The sequence below is a fragment of the Notechis scutatus genome, chromosome 10 (assembly GCF_049901735.1).
Source record: "Notechis scutatus isolate UNSWTSFEM ecotype Mainland chromosome 10, rNotScu1.2, whole genome shotgun sequence".
NCBI lineage: Eukaryota > Metazoa > Chordata > Lepidosauria > Squamata > Elapidae > Notechis > Notechis scutatus.
The window spans coordinates 1,067,057-1,085,761 of record NC_142018.1 but is presented as its reverse complement, the minus strand read 5'-3'; the positions used below and the strand labels follow the sequence as shown (position 1 = coordinate 1,085,761).

Genomic DNA, 18,705 nt, shown 5'->3' with positions numbered 1-18,705 from the left:
GTTTATTTACCTTCTATGTCCAAGCAGGTTTTCCAGATTTCCATCACCTATTTCCGTAGGGAAGGAGAGTGAGAAAAAATAACTTTCCCTTTCAAAACTTTCTTCTGCCGCTTGCAATCTTTCTGGGAAACAATGTAGCAGTCAAAAAGTCAAATTTCCAGGTTTTTAAAGGTTCCTCGTTATCCCGGTTCAGCCAAAGAAAAACTTTCACTTTCCTCCTCCTGCACAATCTTGTCCAGCTGCAGGCTTCTTTGTGGCGGCCATTGCTGACCGCCACTCCACCGCCTTGGGAAAAGGGGGTTTAGCCAACTGGAGAGGGGGTCTGTGACACCCCCAAATCCCTGTCCGGATCCCCCCTATCTTCAGCTGCCTCTACGGGGCAGCTATATCCTCTAAATCCGTCTGGATCGGAGGCACCAAGGCAGCGAGCGCAGCAGGAACTGCGCGGAATTGCGAATCCCTGCTGCCGCCAAAGCCTGGCAAACCGGAAGTCCCAGTGCTGCTGTAATTTTGAACAGTCACTAAATTAACCGTTGTAATTCGAGGACTAATTGTATATATAATGTATAATTATAAATATTTCTCTGTCTCCTATTTCCTCCAAAATAACAGCCCTGTGAGGTAGGTTGGGCTGAGAAAGAGTCTTCAGAATTCTTCAGAATAGCTGCAGCATCTGCCAGACAATTGGAAAATTGTGAACATAGAAAATCCTTAGTATCCTTTTCTTTAGAGTTGGCTTTCTTTATCCAGATAGAAATAGATAGATAGAAACTCAGATAGATACAGATAGAAATTCTGTTCTATCAGGCAGAGAATCCCATGGCCTTGAGGATCAAACAGCACCTGAGTAATGGCTCTAGCTGTGAATGGAGTGGGGCTCCAGCTGTTCTGTCTGCTGTGACAGGAGAGAATGGATAGCTTCAAAAACCCTGTGAAGATCTTCCTATACTGTTCAGGGTAGTGGGATTCTTAAGACGGTGTGAACTGAAACAGAGGCTCTGAGAAATGAGGGGAAATTAAAGGGTCAGGGCAACACAGCAATTAAAATCCCTGACTAGAAATGGAGAGATCTAAATTCAAGCCCATCTTTAGTTGAGGATCATCCCTTAGTGTGAAGTAATGTCATACTATACTTTGTAATCCACCTGAATGGTACTAAAAATTCAGAAATCTTGGTAGGGATATGTATGCTTACCTCTGTTCCAGAAACAGTAAACAGTTTTCTATCTATCTGTTAGGAATATAAGTCACCTAACAGGTATTTGGGTTAGAAATATATAAACCAGGATAAACATTTTAAAACTGTATCTTTAAGAAATGCAAAACTGTAATTAGGTGTGGTTTCTCAAACGGCTATAAGATGGAGCCAGAAACCTGGTTTGTTTTAGTCTGAGTCTCAGAAGAGAGTGTATTTCTGTTTCCTTCCGTTGGAAAGTATTGCTGTTCCCCCATTTTTCCTAATTGACTGATATTACTGGATTTAATGTAAGTCTGTAACTGAACTGTTTTTTGACACTGGACTTTGATATTTGGATTATCCCTGGATTGAAAAAACTGACTGATTTAACTGAATGACTTTGGACTGCCTATTCTGAACTTTGCTTAAACCTTTCTGGAAGTAAAAACCTACATTTACTGTACAGTGTATCTGTGTTCTGTATGTGTATTATTCAAACACTACTCTCAAATACGTCTCCCTGTATGCGCTCATTTTCCTAACGGGGAATTACCTCAACACTATCAAACCATTATACCTACTTAAGAGCTGTGGTGGCGCAGTGGTCAGAATGCAATATTGCAGGCTAATTCTGCTCACTGCCAGGAGTTCGATTCCAACCGGCTCAAGATTGACTCAGCCTTCCATCCTTCTGACATCAGTAAAACGAGGAGTCAGATTGTTGGGGGCAATATGCTGACTCTGTAAACCACTTAGAGAGGGCTTGTAAAGCACTATGAATCAGTACATTTCACTTAGTGACCATTCAAAGTTACAACGGCATTGGAAAAAATGACTTATGGCCATTTTTCACACTTATGTCCACTGTAGTATCTCCAAAGTCAATTTATTTATTTATTTTTTATTTATTTATTTTGATTTGTCAATCGCTTACAAGATAATAGGTATAAGTATATACATAGTTATGAATACATTAAATGGGTACATATAAGAAAAATAAAAGAAACAATAGGACAGGGACGGTAGGCATGTTGGTGCGTTTATGCAGGCCCCCTCCATACCTCTTAGGAAAGGGATGAGGTCAATAGTAGACAGTCTAAGGTTAAAGTTTTTGGGGTTTGGGGAAGAAACCAGAGAGTCAGGTAGAGTATTCCAGACATTGACCACTCTGTTGCTGAAGTCGTATTTCCTGCAATCAAGTTTGGTGCGGTTAACCTTGAGTTTGTATCTATTGTGTGCTCTTGTGTTATTATGGTTGAAGCTGAAGTATTCATTGACAGGTAAGTCATTGCAATGTATGATTTTATATACCATACTTAGATCAAACCGAAGACAGCGTAATTCAAGGTTTTCTAGGTCTAGAATTTCAAGTCTGGTGGCATAAGGTATTCTACAATGAGTAGAGGAGTGGAGAACTCTTCGTGTGAAATATTTCTGGACTTTGTCAACTGTGCTAATATCAGATACGTGATGTGGGTTCCAGACTGATGAGCTGTATTCAAGTATTGGTTCACTTAACAGATTCACTTAACAACCATATTACTAATTTAACAACTGCAATGGTTCACTAAACAAATGTGGCAAGAAAAGTCATAAAAGAGGGCAAGACTCACTTAAAAAATGTTTCACTAAGCAACATAAATTTTGGGCTCAATTATGGTTGTAATTTGAGGACTACCCGTATATAAGTCTAAGCACTATTACTACTGCTACTTTCCCCTTAATACGGCCTCTATGATCTAAAATTGTTTGTAGGATACAGATGTTCTTCATGGCAAATGGTGTTAGCCAAAAATGACTTATCTCTTGTTCTTCTCTTTCCCATCTCTTCCTATCCAGGACCATGCAGATATAGAATGGAAGTTTGCACGCACAAAGCTCTGGATGAGTTACTTTGATGAAGGAGGCACACTACCACCTCCTTTTAATATTATCCCTAGCCCCAAGTCATGCTGGTACCTTTGCAAGTGGGTCCACAAGCAACTTTGCCCACCTGGGGATCCAGAGAATGAACATAAGCATGAGAACCTGAAGACTTTCACGGTGAGGAACAATGGAACACTTTCATTAATTAAGGGAAGGTTCGTAGTTTAGCCCTCCCTTTACTGATTTTGGCAGTCAGGGTGAATCTTTAGTCTGCCATCTTAGTTGGATCAAGGCATTAGCTGGTTCTGAGAGTCATTTTGGAGAAGAATGGCCATGACAGTCACATCACTAGCATGGACTATGAAAGGTCTGGTCAGGTCTGGGTGATGGAGAATGGGCTCAGATGCAAAGAGGTGTTTTAAGGTTTCAAAATCTTTCTGAAAGTCCATTGTCCAAGCAAGGGGTTGACTGGGCTTCGGTTTTGTGGGAGAAGGCCCTGGTTTTAATAACTCTGTCAAAGGGAAGGTGACCTCGGCAAAAGAAGGAATGAATTGCTTATAGAAATTGTCAAAACACAAAAAACTTTGAAGTTGCTTTCATGTTTTCGGGGGTTGCCAGTCTAGCATGGCTTTCACTTTTCCAGGGTCCATCTCAATTCCCTGGTTGGATATTCGGTAGCCTATGTAATCCAACAACTCCTTGTGGAATTCGTATTTTGACAGTTTTACATATAACTTGGCAGCTAAAAGTTTTTTCAGCACTTGTCTGACCAATTTGACATGTTCCTCGATGGTTTTGCTGAATATAAGGATGTCACTCAGGTAGACGAGGACCCCCTGGTACAGGTGCGGATGTAACACTTCATTGATGAGTTGCATAAATACTGTGGGGGGGCCCTGGAGTCCAAAAGGCATGACTCGGAATTGGAAACTACCCAAAAGGCAGTTGAAGGCAGTTTTCCATTCGTCTCCCTCTTTTATGCAGACTCGGTAGTAAGCTTCTCTCAGATCTAGCTTGGTGAAGACCTTGCCTTTTGACAGGTGGTTTAATAAGTCCTTCATGAGGGGGAGAGGGTTCATGTTTTTGACACACATGGCGTTCATGCCCTAAAATCAACACATAATCTCAACCCGCCATCTTTCTTTTCTTTGAACAGCACTGAGGCGGCCGACCTAGATTTGGCAGGTTCAATAAAACCTCTGTCCAAATTGTTATCGATGTATTTCCTCAATTCAGTCATTTCAGCTGGTGTCATGGAATACATCTTTGGTTTTGGCAGTTTTGCCCTGGGTTCTAGCTCTATGGCACAATCAGTGGCTCTATGGGGAGGTAAAACATTGCATTCCTCTTCACTGAATGTCTCAGCCAAGTCTCTGGTATTGTTTGGGGACTTGGGGAGTAGCTGGAAGAAGGTCCAAGGCGGTGGCTGTTGCTTCAGTTTTTGTATCCATGTTGAGTGGTAGTTTCTTAGTGGGGGGAAGAGGGGGCAATTGGCCCACCCCAATTATAATTTTTTGGTATCCATTCTCCCACTTGATGGTAGGGGCCCATTTATCTAGCCAAGCAAGTCCCAATATGAGAGATTCTGACATCCTTGGAGCCGCTATAAAACGTATGAATTTGCAGTGATTACCCATCCACTTGCTCAAAACTGATTGGGTGTTTTAGTGTTTTTGGTTTTATACCCAATTGTTCAACGATGGGGAGGCAAATAAGGCATCTAGAGTACCCAGTTCTGTTACAGCTTCTAATTCCCCTGCCTCCCCTGTGTCAGGCACCACTAACTTCATTTTGACAGTAAAAGGTGTGATGGGTGCACTAACCATAGAGTTGTCTTCTTCATTGGTTTCTCTGGGGAGGGTGTCTTGGATTGGAAGTACGTTGCTTCCTTCTATGTGGAGAGGACCTTCTACAGCGTGTCTAGCAAAGCGGCTAGTGTCTGGAGGCTTCCGTAGAATTTTTCGACCCCTGGTGGCTGTATTAGACCTTGGCTGTGGAGCTTGTGGAACAGGTGCAGGGGCCAAACAGTAGGCTGCTCTATGGCCATCCTGGCCACAATGATAACACTTTATCATTCTGGTGAGTCAGGTGGGAGCAGTTTCAACAGATCTGGTCAGTGGTCATCTGGCCACAGCTCTCCTAGGAGGGCCTTCAGGTTGGGGTCTTTTTTGTTGATTGATGTCGTGGTCTAATTTGAGAGTGGTCGCATATCACACTTGTAGCATTTCGGGTATGCCTCTAATGTTGCAGGCCTTTTTTACATCTTGGTCAATGGCGTTTTTAAAATAGTGCAAGATTATTCTTTCAGGCGAGTTCATGAGGTGGCTTGCAACCCTTCTAAAGTCCCATAAAAAGTCTGATAAGGGTTGCTTGCCCTGTTTCATTTCCATTAATTTGTCCTCATTTTCCGCCACTCTGTCTGGATTTTCAAATCTGAATCTCAACAAATCAATAAACACATTGACATCCTGTAGCTCTGGGGCCTGTTCGTAGTGCAGTTGGGCCACCTAGTCAGAAGCATCCCCCTCATTCATTCCATCTGTTATTGCAGTGACCAGATCGCACTCTGTTGCATATTAGCCTCCAAATTGGTCTACGTGAGACCAGATTTGAGTGAGGAAATAAGCGAAATGTTCATGCCGTCCATCAAAAGTCGCCTTGAACAGCATCTGGTCTGGTCTGGGGGTGGGTGGGGAGGTGGTATCGCCCTGGCAACCGCAGGCTGAGCTGGAATGAATGGAGCTTGACGAGGCATGTACCTACTTTGGGAGGGTATTCTGAGGCCTGGCTGGGTTGGGGCTCTCTGGAAAAAGGGCCTCTGCAGGGTTGCTCCAAGTTGATTAGGGGCCTGCCATGAAGAGGCCGGTTTTTGCCTTATTCCCTGCATGGGGAAAGGGGGAGCATCTGCCGCCTGCTGCCTGTGCAGATCCCTTTGTTGGGAAGGGATCGCTGATTCTCTTTGTGGCCAGGGCGTTGCCAGCGCTGGCATCCACTGGCACTGGACCCGCCCTTGGCCAGGATAAAATCCCCACCCTGGAGGGATACTTTCTGCAGGGGCAATTTCCTTTCTGGTTGTGGGGTGGGGAGGACTTGGAGTTCGTACCATATCCATTTTAGTCTGCGTCTCCCGTCTCTCCTTTGAAATTCGATCCTACCGGGCTTGGCCATGTCCAACTGATACCAGACTGAATTCTCCTTCCCTTCTTAAATTGGGGAAGGTAAAAGTGGGCTGCGTTATGATCCAGCTTGCCTGGAGAGTTTGTGGCTTTGAGACATAACTTTCCACTTTTAGTTGGTGAAGCTGTTCTGAGATTCCTGCCAACGATTGGCTTCGGGATGTAATCCCCTGGTTGCCGTCTTGGGAGGCATATGATGCCATTGGGGCTCCACACCTCCAATCTACCTCCCTTGCAGTATGTAGAGGGCTTGAGGAAGAGATTTGTTCGGTGAGCTTTTCTTCCGGTCCTTTTCTTCCAACTCCCCCTCGAGTCTGATCCTTTGGGCCGGGCTCCTAAATCTTGTCTCTCTTCTGCATGCCTCAATGCCTGCAGAAATCACCCCCCTCCCACTTTCTCAAGCTATGTGGTAGCAATGAATAAGGATTCCAAAGCTGACAATATCATTGTGGACAAATGACTATCCAATTTCTTCTTTAAAAGTTCCAGTGATGGAGCACTCACAATTTCTGGAGGCAAATTGTTCCACTTGTTTATTTTTCTCATTGTCAGGATTTTTCTTATTAATTCCAGGTTGGATCTCTCCTTGATAAGTTTCCATCCATTGATTCTTGTCCTACTTTCAGGTGCTTTGCAGAATAGGTTGTCCCTGTCTTTTTTTATGATAGACCCTCAAATATTGGAAGACTGCTATCGTGTCACCCCAGTCCTTCTCCAACCCCTTCTAACTGATGAGTCTAATGAATTGAAATGAGAAGCTTAGCATCCTTCTCTGATCCTAGATGTCCATCTTTCTTCTTCTTCTCCTTGCCAAATAATATCAAATAAATAATTTATCCTTGCTAAAGAATCTGCCAATAGGTCAGATGAATTGGCATAAATAGTTGCCAGTTTTTACCATTAAAATCCTCTCTCAAACTGTTTGGGACTCTCCATGACAAAGCACTGTTGTGAAGGACCTGTAAGACTTGGTATTCTAATATCCTCAATTCCCACTTAAGTAACCTGATGCTTGGCACTATGCCCAGTAGTCTAGCAAAGCATCAGAGAAGCTTAATCAACTGGCACTGATTGAAGCAATCCCATCAAAGGAGTCCAGTACCTTAATTTTATGGGACAGCAAAGTGATGCTGAGGTCTGCCTAAATGGGTGGCTTTTCATTATCAAGATACATCCCATACACAGACAATCAAAGGCATTTGAAATGTACTACACCCAAGCAGTTCATTTAATTCATTACTTTGCTCCCTTACTACCTCCTGCCAGTTGATCTAAGGGTCTGATTTAGAAGATTTTGTAATTGATCACTTATTTTCATAAGCTTGTAAAGCCACTGAAAAAGCATGCACAACTACTTTGGTCCTGCCAGCTCAGCAGCTGGACTCCTTTCCTCTGCTTCATCGTGTGGCATGCAGAGTCAGGAGATCTAGGGCCGTCCTGGACAATTTTGTGTTTTCTTCCAACCTCTTCAGTTTGATGAAATTTGCTTTTGTAATATCTTTCTGGGAAAAAAAAAGAATGTTTCTGGATGAGTGTGATATTACTGCAATTATTTAATGCATGGTGGTCAAGGAGTAGGTGTGAAGGACATCAGTCCTGTCTTTCTTTTGATAGTCTCCTCGCTAGTAATGCACATAATATGTAGCCCAGTGGTTCACAGTCTGTGGTCCCATACCTCGTGGGGGGGGGCACCATGTCTTCACAGGGCATCCATGAACACTTGAAAAAAATGTTATGATTTAAATCTTGAATTAAGTCTTGGGGTCCATAGCCATAGTCTGTGGTCACAAATGGTATTTAAAAGGGGGCTGTGGTGAAGAAAAGATTGAGAACCACTGACATAGCCTATGGAATTCACCACCATAAGATGCATTTGGTGACTTTGAAAGGAGAGAGAGAGAGAGAGAGAGAGAGAGAGAGGGAGAGAGGGAGGGAGGGAGGGAGGGAGGGAGGAGAGGGAGAGGAGGGAGGAGAGGGAGGAGAGAGGGAGGGAGGGAGGGAGGAGAGAGAGAGAGAGAGAGAGAATGCACATGTGTTCACAAGTAGTTTATGTCCACAAGATGATAAGTTCTAAGACATCAGTACAATTTTTATTATAATATTTTTATATTTTTATTATAATATTTATTATTAGTAGTAAGCAACTGAAAGTCTTATGGCTGTGTGCTTCATCTCTATACATGAATTCCATTTTTCATTTCAGGAACGTCATGCAGACAACTTGATTCAGAATCAACATTACCAGGTAAATGACTCCATTCTTTAAACTGCTTTGTCAAGTGTCCTTAGATCTTCTATGGTACCTCCTCTAATTTGATGTCCCTGATAAAGTGAAATTACAATCCCCATCACTGCTACTGGTTTTTGGGAGTGATGGGAGTTGTGATCCTTCACATTGAAGGCACTGGGTTGAAGAAGGATATGCTATGGACTCAACTTGAAAAAAGATTTATTAAGTATTTATATGGTATATTTATAATATCCCTTTTTGGTGAAATTGATTTGTCATCCTAATTCCAGCTCGCTTATTTCATTTAAAAATAATACTTCTGAATGATTAGATTCATTTGCACTCATGTCAGAAGCATCAAGGCATTGAAAAGTTTGAAAAGATTTTCAAACGGGTTGAAAAGATTTTCTGGTGATGTCACCTTTTCCCTGGAGATGTCCAGTTAGCGGCTTCTTAGAGGTCCCCAGCAGGAGCTGGAGCTCAGCCCCACCCCACGGCAGCTCTCAGGTCTTGAACACGGGCTTGCTAACCTCCTGCCCAGTGTTCCAACCATTCAAGCCACTGTACTCCTACTTGTCACTATAACACATAGAGATGCCTACGAGAGGGTTAAGATAGCATCTGCAACTATATGTCAGGTCCCCAGGTCCATTTTATGCGGGTCTACCCTGCAGATGCCCCTGATTCCATATTATACCTTCAATTGGTTTTGACAATTTAGCATGCAGCATGGTCCTGCAACAGAGATAAAGAATTCTGAATAGGCACACTGGTTTTAAAAAGGACCATGGGAGCCATTCAGAAAGTAGTTCTTGTCTCAGTTCTCTTATTTAGTAGTGGCTAATATCTCAGCAAGTCATAAAAAGCATCATTCCCCCTCATTCGCTTGGCAGAGAGAAAAAAAATCACCCACTGTCTTAGTGCTCAAAAAGATTTATGCTATGAGTTGTTGTTGTTTTTAATTTAATCTTAAATTACTGGGCATAATTTGCACATAACTGGTTGGATTGGATTGAAACAGGACTGTTAAGAGACACCTTGTGTTTCCCAAGTGGTTGAAACACTGGTTTACAGAAATGACATTCCAAGTCAGATTGTGTCATACTACACTGCTCAAAGAAATAAAGGGAACACTTAAACAACACAATGGAACTCCAAGTCAATCACACTTCTGTGAAATCAAACTGTCCACTTAGGTAGCAACACTGATTGACAATCAATTTCACATGCTGCTATGCAAATGGAACAGACAAAAGGTGGAAAGCATAGGCAGTTAGCAAGACATCCCCAATAAAGGAGTGGTTCTGCAGGTGGTGACCACGGACCACTTCTCAGTTCCTATGCTTTCTGGCTGATGGTTTGGTCGCTTTTGAATGCTGGCAGTGCTTTTACTCTAGTGGTAGCATGAGACGGAGTCTACAACCCACACAAGTGGCTCAGGTAGTGCAGCTCATCCAGGATGGCACATCAGTGTGAGCTGTGGCAAGAAGGTTTGCTGTGTCTGTCAATGTAGTGTCCAGAGCATGGAGGCGCTACCAGGAGACAGGCCAGTACACCAGGAGATGTGGAGGAGGCCGTAGGAGGGCAACAACCCAGCATCAGGACCGCTATCTCCACCTTTGTGCAAGGAGAGACAGGAGCCAGAGCCCTGCAAAATGACCTCCAACGGGCCACAAATGTGCATGTGGCTGCTCAAATGGTCAGAAACAGACTCCATGAGGGTGGTATGAGGGCCCGACGTCCACAGGTAGGGGTTGCGCTTACAGCCCAACATTGTGCAGGACGTTTGGCATTTGCCAGAGAACACCAAGATTGGCAAATTCGCCACTGGTGCCCTGTGCTCTTCACAGATGAAAGCAGGTTCACACTGAGCACATGTGACAGACGTGACAGGTTTGGAGATGCCGTGGAGAACGTTCTGCTGCCTGCAACATCCTCCAGGATGACCGGTTTGGCAGTGGGTCAGTAATGGTGTGGGGTGGCATTTCTTTAGGGGACCGCACAGCCCTCCATGTGCTCGCCAGAGGTAGCCTGACTGCCATTAGGTACCGAGATGAGTTCCTCAGACCCCTTGTGAGACCATATGCTGGTGCAGTTGACCCTGGGTTCCTCCTAATGCAAGACAATGCTAGACCTCATGTGGCTGGAGTGTGTCAGCAGTTCCTGCAAGACGAAGGCATTGATGCTATGGACTGGCCCGCCCGTTCCTCAGACCTGAATCCAATTGAGCACATCTGGGACATCATGTCTCGCTCCATCCACCAATGCCACGTTGCACCACAGACTGTCCAGGAGTTGGGGGATGCTTTAGTTCAAGTGTGGGAGGAGATCCCTCAGGAGACCATCCACCACCTCATCAGGAGCATGCCCAGGCATTGTAGGGAGGTCATACAGGCACGTGGAGGCCACACACACTACTGAGCCTCATTTTGACTTGTTTTACATCAAAGTTGGATCAGCCTGTAGTGTTTTTTCCACTTTAATTTTGAGTGTAACTCCAAATCCAGGCCTCCATGGGTTGATAAATTTGATTTGCATTGATAATTTTTGTGTGATTTTGTTGTCAGCACATTCAACTATGTAATGAACAAAGTATTTCATAAGAATATTTCATTCATTCAGATCTAGGATGTCTTATTTTTGTGTTCCCTTTATTTTTCTGAGCAGTGTATAAGGCGTAAAGAATCTGGACCATCCATTCAGTTGCATAATAGAAAGTAGAAATACCTACACACAAGACTCTAGTCAAGTAAAGTTTAACACTAAATTGATTCTAGAGAATGGTCAACAGAATTCAAGATGGGTTGGATTTGAGCAACTTATGGCAATGTAATGACTCTAAATTGATTATTCCAGTGTTGATTTGGAATGGAGTCAAGCCTGTGCTGCTATGCCTGCTCCTCTCCTAGTTTTACAAGTGCTTTTTCTAAAGGAGAATCTATTTTGCTCCAAACTAAAAAAAAAATCAGACAATCTGAGCAATTCCTTCTGTAGTTTCATGCAACTCATGATTGCTGTTCCCAACTTCTTTAACTTTCGGTTGAGAAGTTGACCAAAATTAGAGAATTTACTGTGCCAACAGTTCTACATCTTAGTACCCTCAAAACTGTAAGGAAAACATGAAATGTTTCAAGAGGGGTAGATTTTTGCATCAGGACAAAGTAGAAGGATAAATTATCTTGCGTGATCTCTTCTTGTGTTGTTTGATGCCATTTCAAAGGTTCATTGATCAGACAGCAAAAGAAGAATAATTGGCGAGGAAGCACCTCCAACTGTTTGCCAGATAGCAAATATTGAGGAATAGAGATATAGAGAAAGATGAATGAAACATTAATTTCCTTAGAAGCAAAAACAAGAATTCTATTCCCCTAACATTTCAATCTCTTTCCCTAAATAAAAACCTGAGAAAAGAGGAAAAAATGATTATTTTCTTTGAACGTATATTGTGAAAAGTTGCACACAAACGAAGATTAATATTTTTTTAAAATTACACTGGGCAACTGTGTTTCTCTGCATCTCTTCTGCCTTCTAGTGGGCATCTGGATTTTGACAGCCCGTCTAGAAGCCCTAAGATGTTAATTAGTGAATCAGATTTAGAAGGGATCTGTAACATGCATAGGTCTGCAGTTTAACAGAGCTAAGTGCTTCATTATGCTGGGTTTTATTTCCAATAATTGAATGCAATGTTTATCTATTGTGCAGGAAATCAGTTCTTAGATGAATGGAATCAAGTAAATCAATTGACAGAGATATAAGGCCAATGTTTGTTATCTTATTGGAACAATCCCGTAGATTTGCAATGGGAAAGTTGTCCTGGTTGCCTATGAAGATTCTCATCCAGGTCATGGTTGTCTCAAAGGTGCTTTTTCAAGAGGCAACTGGACTTTCTGGTTTTTCTTTGAAGACATTTTGCTTCTCATCCAAGAAGCTTGGACGACATTTGGCATCCCCAAACTGTTCCCTCCTCTTGATTTATGGGATACATTTTCTTTTCTATTTTATTGTTTTATTCCTCCTATTTTTAATTTCTGAACGAAAACAGGTGCAGGAAGTAACCTGATGTCCCTTACCTATAGTAACTTGAGATCCTTTACCAATGAATATGATGCTCCTCTTGTCTGTTGCTTATGCATTACATTAGTCTCTCCTACCTTTCAGAGATGTATAAACAAAAGTGCAGCTGTGTGTGTGTTTGTGTGTGTGTGTATGTGAGAATATTCTTTGGAGACAATAGGAGCTTCTCTCTTTTTTTTCAACAACAAACATTATGGAGATACCCACAACAGAGGCTTATGAGTTTGGGATCCTGTTGTTGGGGAAAATCCCAGATAATATTTTAAGAAAAAGCCTTATTATTAAAAATCAGTTGATAATATTTGATCCTGCACAGACAAGAGAGAATGATTGTGGTGGCTTATGGTAGACTAGAAGTTGTTATGGACTTTCTGCAAGTAAATACAATAATTGACTATTAACAGAGGTCTCTGAAGCTGCTGTTGCTTTCACCTGTTAACTGTGGATGGATGGATGGAAAGATAGATAGATAGATAGATAGATATAGACAGACAGACAGACAGATAGGTGATGGATGGATAGATGCCAGATCAAATGGGTTGGATAAAGTGTTGTAGAACTTTATAAAAATGTGTGCCTGTTTTCCAGGGATGGGTGGGAATTATTATTTTTAAAATATATTTATCAGTATTCAGGGGGGGGTGTGTATGTATATGGTTTTTTTAAATGCACATTTCTTTTTTTCATGGTCTTGTCCAGCTTTGCTTTGTCTGTCTTTTCTTCCTTTCTTTTTGGGAATTTGTATTTTAACATTCTGAATAAAAATATTTTTTTAAAAAAATTCTTTGGAAGGAGTCCCACCAGCATGTGTTGTTTAATAAATTACTGCAGCAAGCTTTGATTATTTGGTTCGGGCCTTATGTTTGATTTCACATTTTTAGGTGCCTGAATTCTGAAATGGAAGTGTAGAATCTTCCAAGGTTTATTTTGTTCTTCAAAATATTTTGAGATGTCCCCAGTTTAAACCCTAAGTCCCAGTGCCACAATGTTGAAGACTAGATCTTAAAATGACCATTTGTCCCAAAAAAGAAAGAACGACTTCATGCTGTGATTAATATATGAAATGTACTATCATAAGGAGAGTGCAATGGCTCAATGGTTAAAGATGCTGATTTTGTCAGCCTGGGTTCAAGACCTGAGCTCTGCAAAATGGAGTGAGGTCCCATTCCTTGTCCCAGCTCCTGCCCACCTAGCAATCTGAAAGCATGCAAATGCGAGTTAGATAAATAGGTACCGTATTTGCCGGCGTATAAGACGACTGGGCGTATAAGACGACCCCCCAACATTTCCACTCAAAATATAGAGTTTGTTATATACTCGCCGTATAAGACTACCCCCTCTTCCACACACCTTCCACTTTTGCACTTTTTTTTTTTTTGACGCACTTTTCTGCTTTGGACAATTTTGAAATGAGCTAATCCAATTTTGAACCAAGAATATGCAAATAGCTATGGAGTTTAGAAATGAGTTTTAAAATATTTTTCATTGCTTACCATTAAGCGTAAAATATGTTGTAAATAAAATGAGAACACAGGAAACGTTCTCTTCTCAATACAGCTGATCTCTCTCTCTCTCTCTCTCTCTCACACACACACAACCAAAAACCCGGACACTGAAAAGGCTGCCAAGGAACAGTATATTCAATGCCTTCTCTTTAATCAAGAAACAAGGAATTCCTTAGAATCTTTTTTTCCCCAAGTGGCCCTCTTTAAAAAAAAATATGGAGGTAACACTTTCATTCAAAAAGTCTTCCAGTATCTGGAGTCGCTCAGACATATTGAAGTGAGGCAGGAGAGTAAGTGAAATTTGAAATGATCCAGCTACCGTTTTCTTCCCTCCCGCCCGAAGGCCATTATCTCCACGTCAAAACGAACGAGGGGAGGCAAAGAAGCCAAACACGCTAAAAGGATCTCTTTATTTTCCTACACAAGGTCACACCTACTTTTCCGCATTCAAAGGACAACCTCTCTCACCACCACCACACACACACACACACCCCAATACCCGCAAACAATGTTCTGGGCATTAATCACCATTGCTACATTAACCTGGTAAATTTATACCTGCCTCCCCAGTGTTGCTTTGACGGCAGGATTTCACACAGCGGGCGCTCGCGCGCTCTCTTCTCCGCTCTCCCACCGTTCGCACATGTTGGAAGCACCGTAAAACCTGATAACCCACCCGGGGCTCCCCATCCTTAACCTACAGCACACACACACACACACACACACCCGCTCCCCCAGCCTCCTCCCGGCTGCAACTCAAGCTCGAAGTGGGAGTCGAGTCCTCCCGGCGTATAAGACGACCCCCACTTGGAGGCATGTTTTTCAGGGCAAAAAGTCGTCTTATACGCCGGCAAATACGGTACCACTTCGGTGGGAAGGGAACAGTGTTCTGTGCACCTCAGCTTATAATCATGTCGGCCACATGACCATGGAAGCATCTTCGGACAATGCTGGCTCCCTTGGCCAAGAAACAGAGATGAGCATTGTGCCCTAGAGTCTAACACAGAGAAAACTTTACCTTTTTTTTACTGTCATAAGATGTGAAGGCTCAGTGGCATTTTAAACCCTATTTCATGGTTAAGAGCCATGCAACTTTCCACCAATGACCTCCATTATCTCAAGTTGTGATGGACTCCCCACTAGAATCCATAAATATCTAAACAGCTGCAGGTTGTCTTTGTCAAAATAAGCAAGCATAGTACATCAATTAATGCAGAATTTTATCTGCTCTTGAGTTTAATCATGTGATGCCATTCTTATAGTCTGTGTTTTCATTCTGTTGCATGCATTCCCATGGTTCATTAAACCAACTTGGGGAGGACTTAATTTGCTTAATAACCTCTTGGCTTTAGTACACACTGTAAATAATGTTATCAAGTAAATTGCATAATTTAGTTCAGGATGTAGAGTCATTTGACAAAGTAAACCTGTTTCAAGGAAGGGACGCAACTTCATTTGTCATTTATGCCTAATTAACTAATTACTTAATTCACTCTAATGTCAACATTGTTTTCTTATGGAATTAATTTTCCCCATTGCATCCATGGTATTTTTAGCAGGCTTACAAATCAGTCAGGGTTTTTAATTAGCAGCCATTTTATTAATTCTGTATATATAATTAGCTCTTTGCTCCTGAATAACTTTTCAATTAATTTATTGATAATATCTCGAGTTAACAGGATAATCAATGGCATCTATATTGTAGTTTTTTAAAAAAAGTGACAGCATAACTGTTGTGCTATTCTCGATAGCAAAGTTGTGTTATTCTCTTTATTTCTTTATTATTTCATTGCTAAATACTTCCATCTTCCTCATTTAGTTGAACAAAACAGAATTTGATTTCAAAATAATTTCAAAGGGGAAGGAAATGTCCACGAGTGGAGTGTGATTCTTGCCCTTACTGAATATTGTGGTGACTTGGAAGAATGCTAAATTTCTGGTGCTTTTTATTTCAGGAAGTGATCAGGAATCTGGTGAAGAGATATGTTGCTGCCATGATAAGGAATTCAAAAACCAATGAAGGCTTAACTGAAGAAAACTTTAAGGTAAAATCTCAGTGGGGTGTTGGTATGAAAGAAAGAGAGAGAAAGATGGAGGGAGAGAGAGATGGAGAGAGATGAAGAGAGAGAGATGGAAGGAGGGAGGGAGGGAGGGAGAATGGACTATAATAAGGTTTACATGCCATGTTCAACCATGCTTATTGATAGCTATGAACTCAGCTAACTCATGGTTTATCAATTATATTGAAGTAGTTAATATATTATGCGAAGCCATGAATTTAACTATATTTTTGCTAAATAAATCACCTTTAGCTGGCATCATGCTAAATTATAATGGACATGATTTTGGCTGGGGTTGGTGAACCCATTTTATGTCCAAGAAGCATCTCACTTTTTCTATTAAATATTATTTATCAAGATTGGTACAACATGAGCCCATTCACATTTTGCTTTTCTAAATGCAAAGGCAATGAAATGAGGATGGACAAAAACTTTGGAATATTTATTTTCTATTTCCGAGTAAACATTTAGTTACTATTATGTGCCTGGTCTGTAGGAGAGAGAAAGCTTAAGGCACTTTCTGTTCCCTAATCTCCACATTTTAGTGTCAAGTTCTTGTTGAAAGGTTTTGTTCCATATCATTATATGCCATTTCACTGAGCTCTGTTCAATAGAACTATCCCACTGTGCTAAAAATGAAAGATTTGCAATTCTTGTAATGCATTAGTCATCTCTTGAGGAAAGTGTTCAAAGCCATGCATCTGGTGTGCATTAAAGTGTCAATCATCTCTTGTGACTTCTCTCCTCTTAGGAGTTAAAACAAGACATTTCCAGTTTCCGCTATGAAGTCCTTGATCTGCTGGGTAACCGGAAGCCTCAAAGAAGAAGTTATTCCACCAGTAGCACGGAGGTCTCCCAAAAAGAAGATGCTTCTGAGGAATGCATGGGAGAAACCTCCAACGCCAAGGGCATCTTCTTTGGGGTGGCCAACAAAAAGAAAGACTTCAATGTGTCAACTCTAATTAAGACCATGTCTGGCATTGAGACCGGGAACAAAAAACCAAAAAGCAATGGGATCAGCAAGCGCTCCTTCGTTCGCAATGGCAACAGAGTCCAAAGGCTCTCCAGTTCAAAAAAGGAGTCCTTCAAGAGGCTGGGTCTCCTCTTTTCCAAGATGAACGGACATCTTGCAGAACCCAACCAAGAGCCCATGTATACCATTTCGGATGGGGTCATCCAGCCCCATTACATGTGGCAAGACATTAAATATTCTCAGATGACAAAAGAGCGAGATAATTGCTCCAAAAGCGAAATTAACCTCAATGAGGTGGGCTACAGTTCAAATATCAGGCATATGGGACAGAGCCAGTGCCCTGTGGTTTGTGCCAGCTCCCTTCACTGTGCTTCCAGCATCTGTTCCTCAAATTCCAAACTCATAGGCTCTTCGGATGATGTTTTTGAATCATGGGGAGATGCTTGTGACATGTTTAGGAACCAATGGAATGATGGGCAGGAGGAGCAGGTCACCACACGCCTATAGGTAGAGCTATTTAGTCCCTTGGCCTAGAACATCAGCACCCTGGAAACTGTTTGCTATCATAGACTCTTCATAGTTAGGGACACCTCTTTCCCAGTTTGTCCTTGACAAATATAGGCCCCAGGTTCTTTTAGCTTATTTGATAGCCACAGCACACCCTTTTTCTTTAATTTGCTTTCTTAGACTTACTGATGCCAAACCTTTCATTCAAAAGGTCCAGGCCTTTAAAAAATGTCAGAATCTACAGAATACTTATTCCCTCAAATGGGCTTCAGGATGTCCTCTGTGTAGTTCTGGTTATTCCTGCCATCACTTTTGGATTGGTGCATTTTTATTAATTCAGCATTGGTGTCCCTAAAACAACATCTCTCTCACCTTCAACTTGTTTAGCGACTCTGCTTCCCAATGTCTTACGTTTTATCTTCTGGCCATTGATCACTGTCCAGGACCAGCAGATGTGAAGCGATTTAGAAGGAGGCCAAGACCCAACTGAGGCTACTTGTAGGGGGACTGTTCCAAATATAAACGGGCTTTTCGCTTTCAAGCAATACAACTTTCCATGATTTCAACTGTATGTCCTTTATTAAAGTTGCATATTGTTTTCTTAATGTAAACGATTACCATGAGTTAAAAGTTGAGCTCTAGAATTTACTGTGTTCAGGTATCCAAAGCATACATGCAAACACATGGTTCACCTATGATTATGTATAGGGTGTGGTGCACATAAGTGTATGCACACACACACACACACACACACACGCCCCCGTGTTCAGATCACCCTCTTTTCACCCTATACTAGTAATGTTCTCCAATTCACCTATAAAACTGTCCCAGGGATTTTTCTGCAAACTAAATAGTCTCGACTCTTGAGCAAGTATGCAATAAAAGCACATCACATGAGCCGAGGTGGTGCAGTGGTTAGAATGCAGTATTTGCAGGCTAGTTCTGCTGCCTGTCAGGAGTTCAATCCTGACTGGCTCAAGGTTGACTCAGCCTTCCATCCTTCCGAGGTCGGTAAAATGAGGACCCAGATTGTTGGGGGCAAGTTGCCGACTTTGTCAATTGCTTACAGGTGGCTGTAAAGCACTGTGAAGTGATATGTAAGTCTAAGTGCTATTTCTATTTCTATTTGAATTTTAC

The 18,705-nt window shown here is 41.9% G+C and overlaps 1 protein-coding gene across 2 annotated transcripts in view; it reads left to right on the top strand.

Annotated features, from left to right (window-relative positions):
• TRPC5 (transient receptor potential cation channel subfamily C member 5) overlaps positions 1-18,173 on the top strand; it is a 307,824-nt gene extending 289,651 nt beyond the window's left edge. For both annotated transcript variants that reach the window (XM_087971942.1, XM_026678562.2), the window contains exons 8-11: positions 3,017-3,220; positions 8,423-8,464; positions 15,984-16,073; positions 16,840-18,173. In XM_087971942.1, coding sequence (XP_087828068.1) covers positions 3,017-3,220; positions 8,423-8,464; positions 15,984-16,073; positions 16,840-17,568 — 1,065 coding nt within the window. In that variant the 3' untranslated portion in view covers positions 17,569-18,173. The remainder of the gene's footprint in view (positions 1-3,016; positions 3,221-8,422; positions 8,465-15,983; positions 16,074-16,839) is intronic.
• The last annotated feature ends 532 nt before the right edge of the window (positions 18,174-18,705 follow it).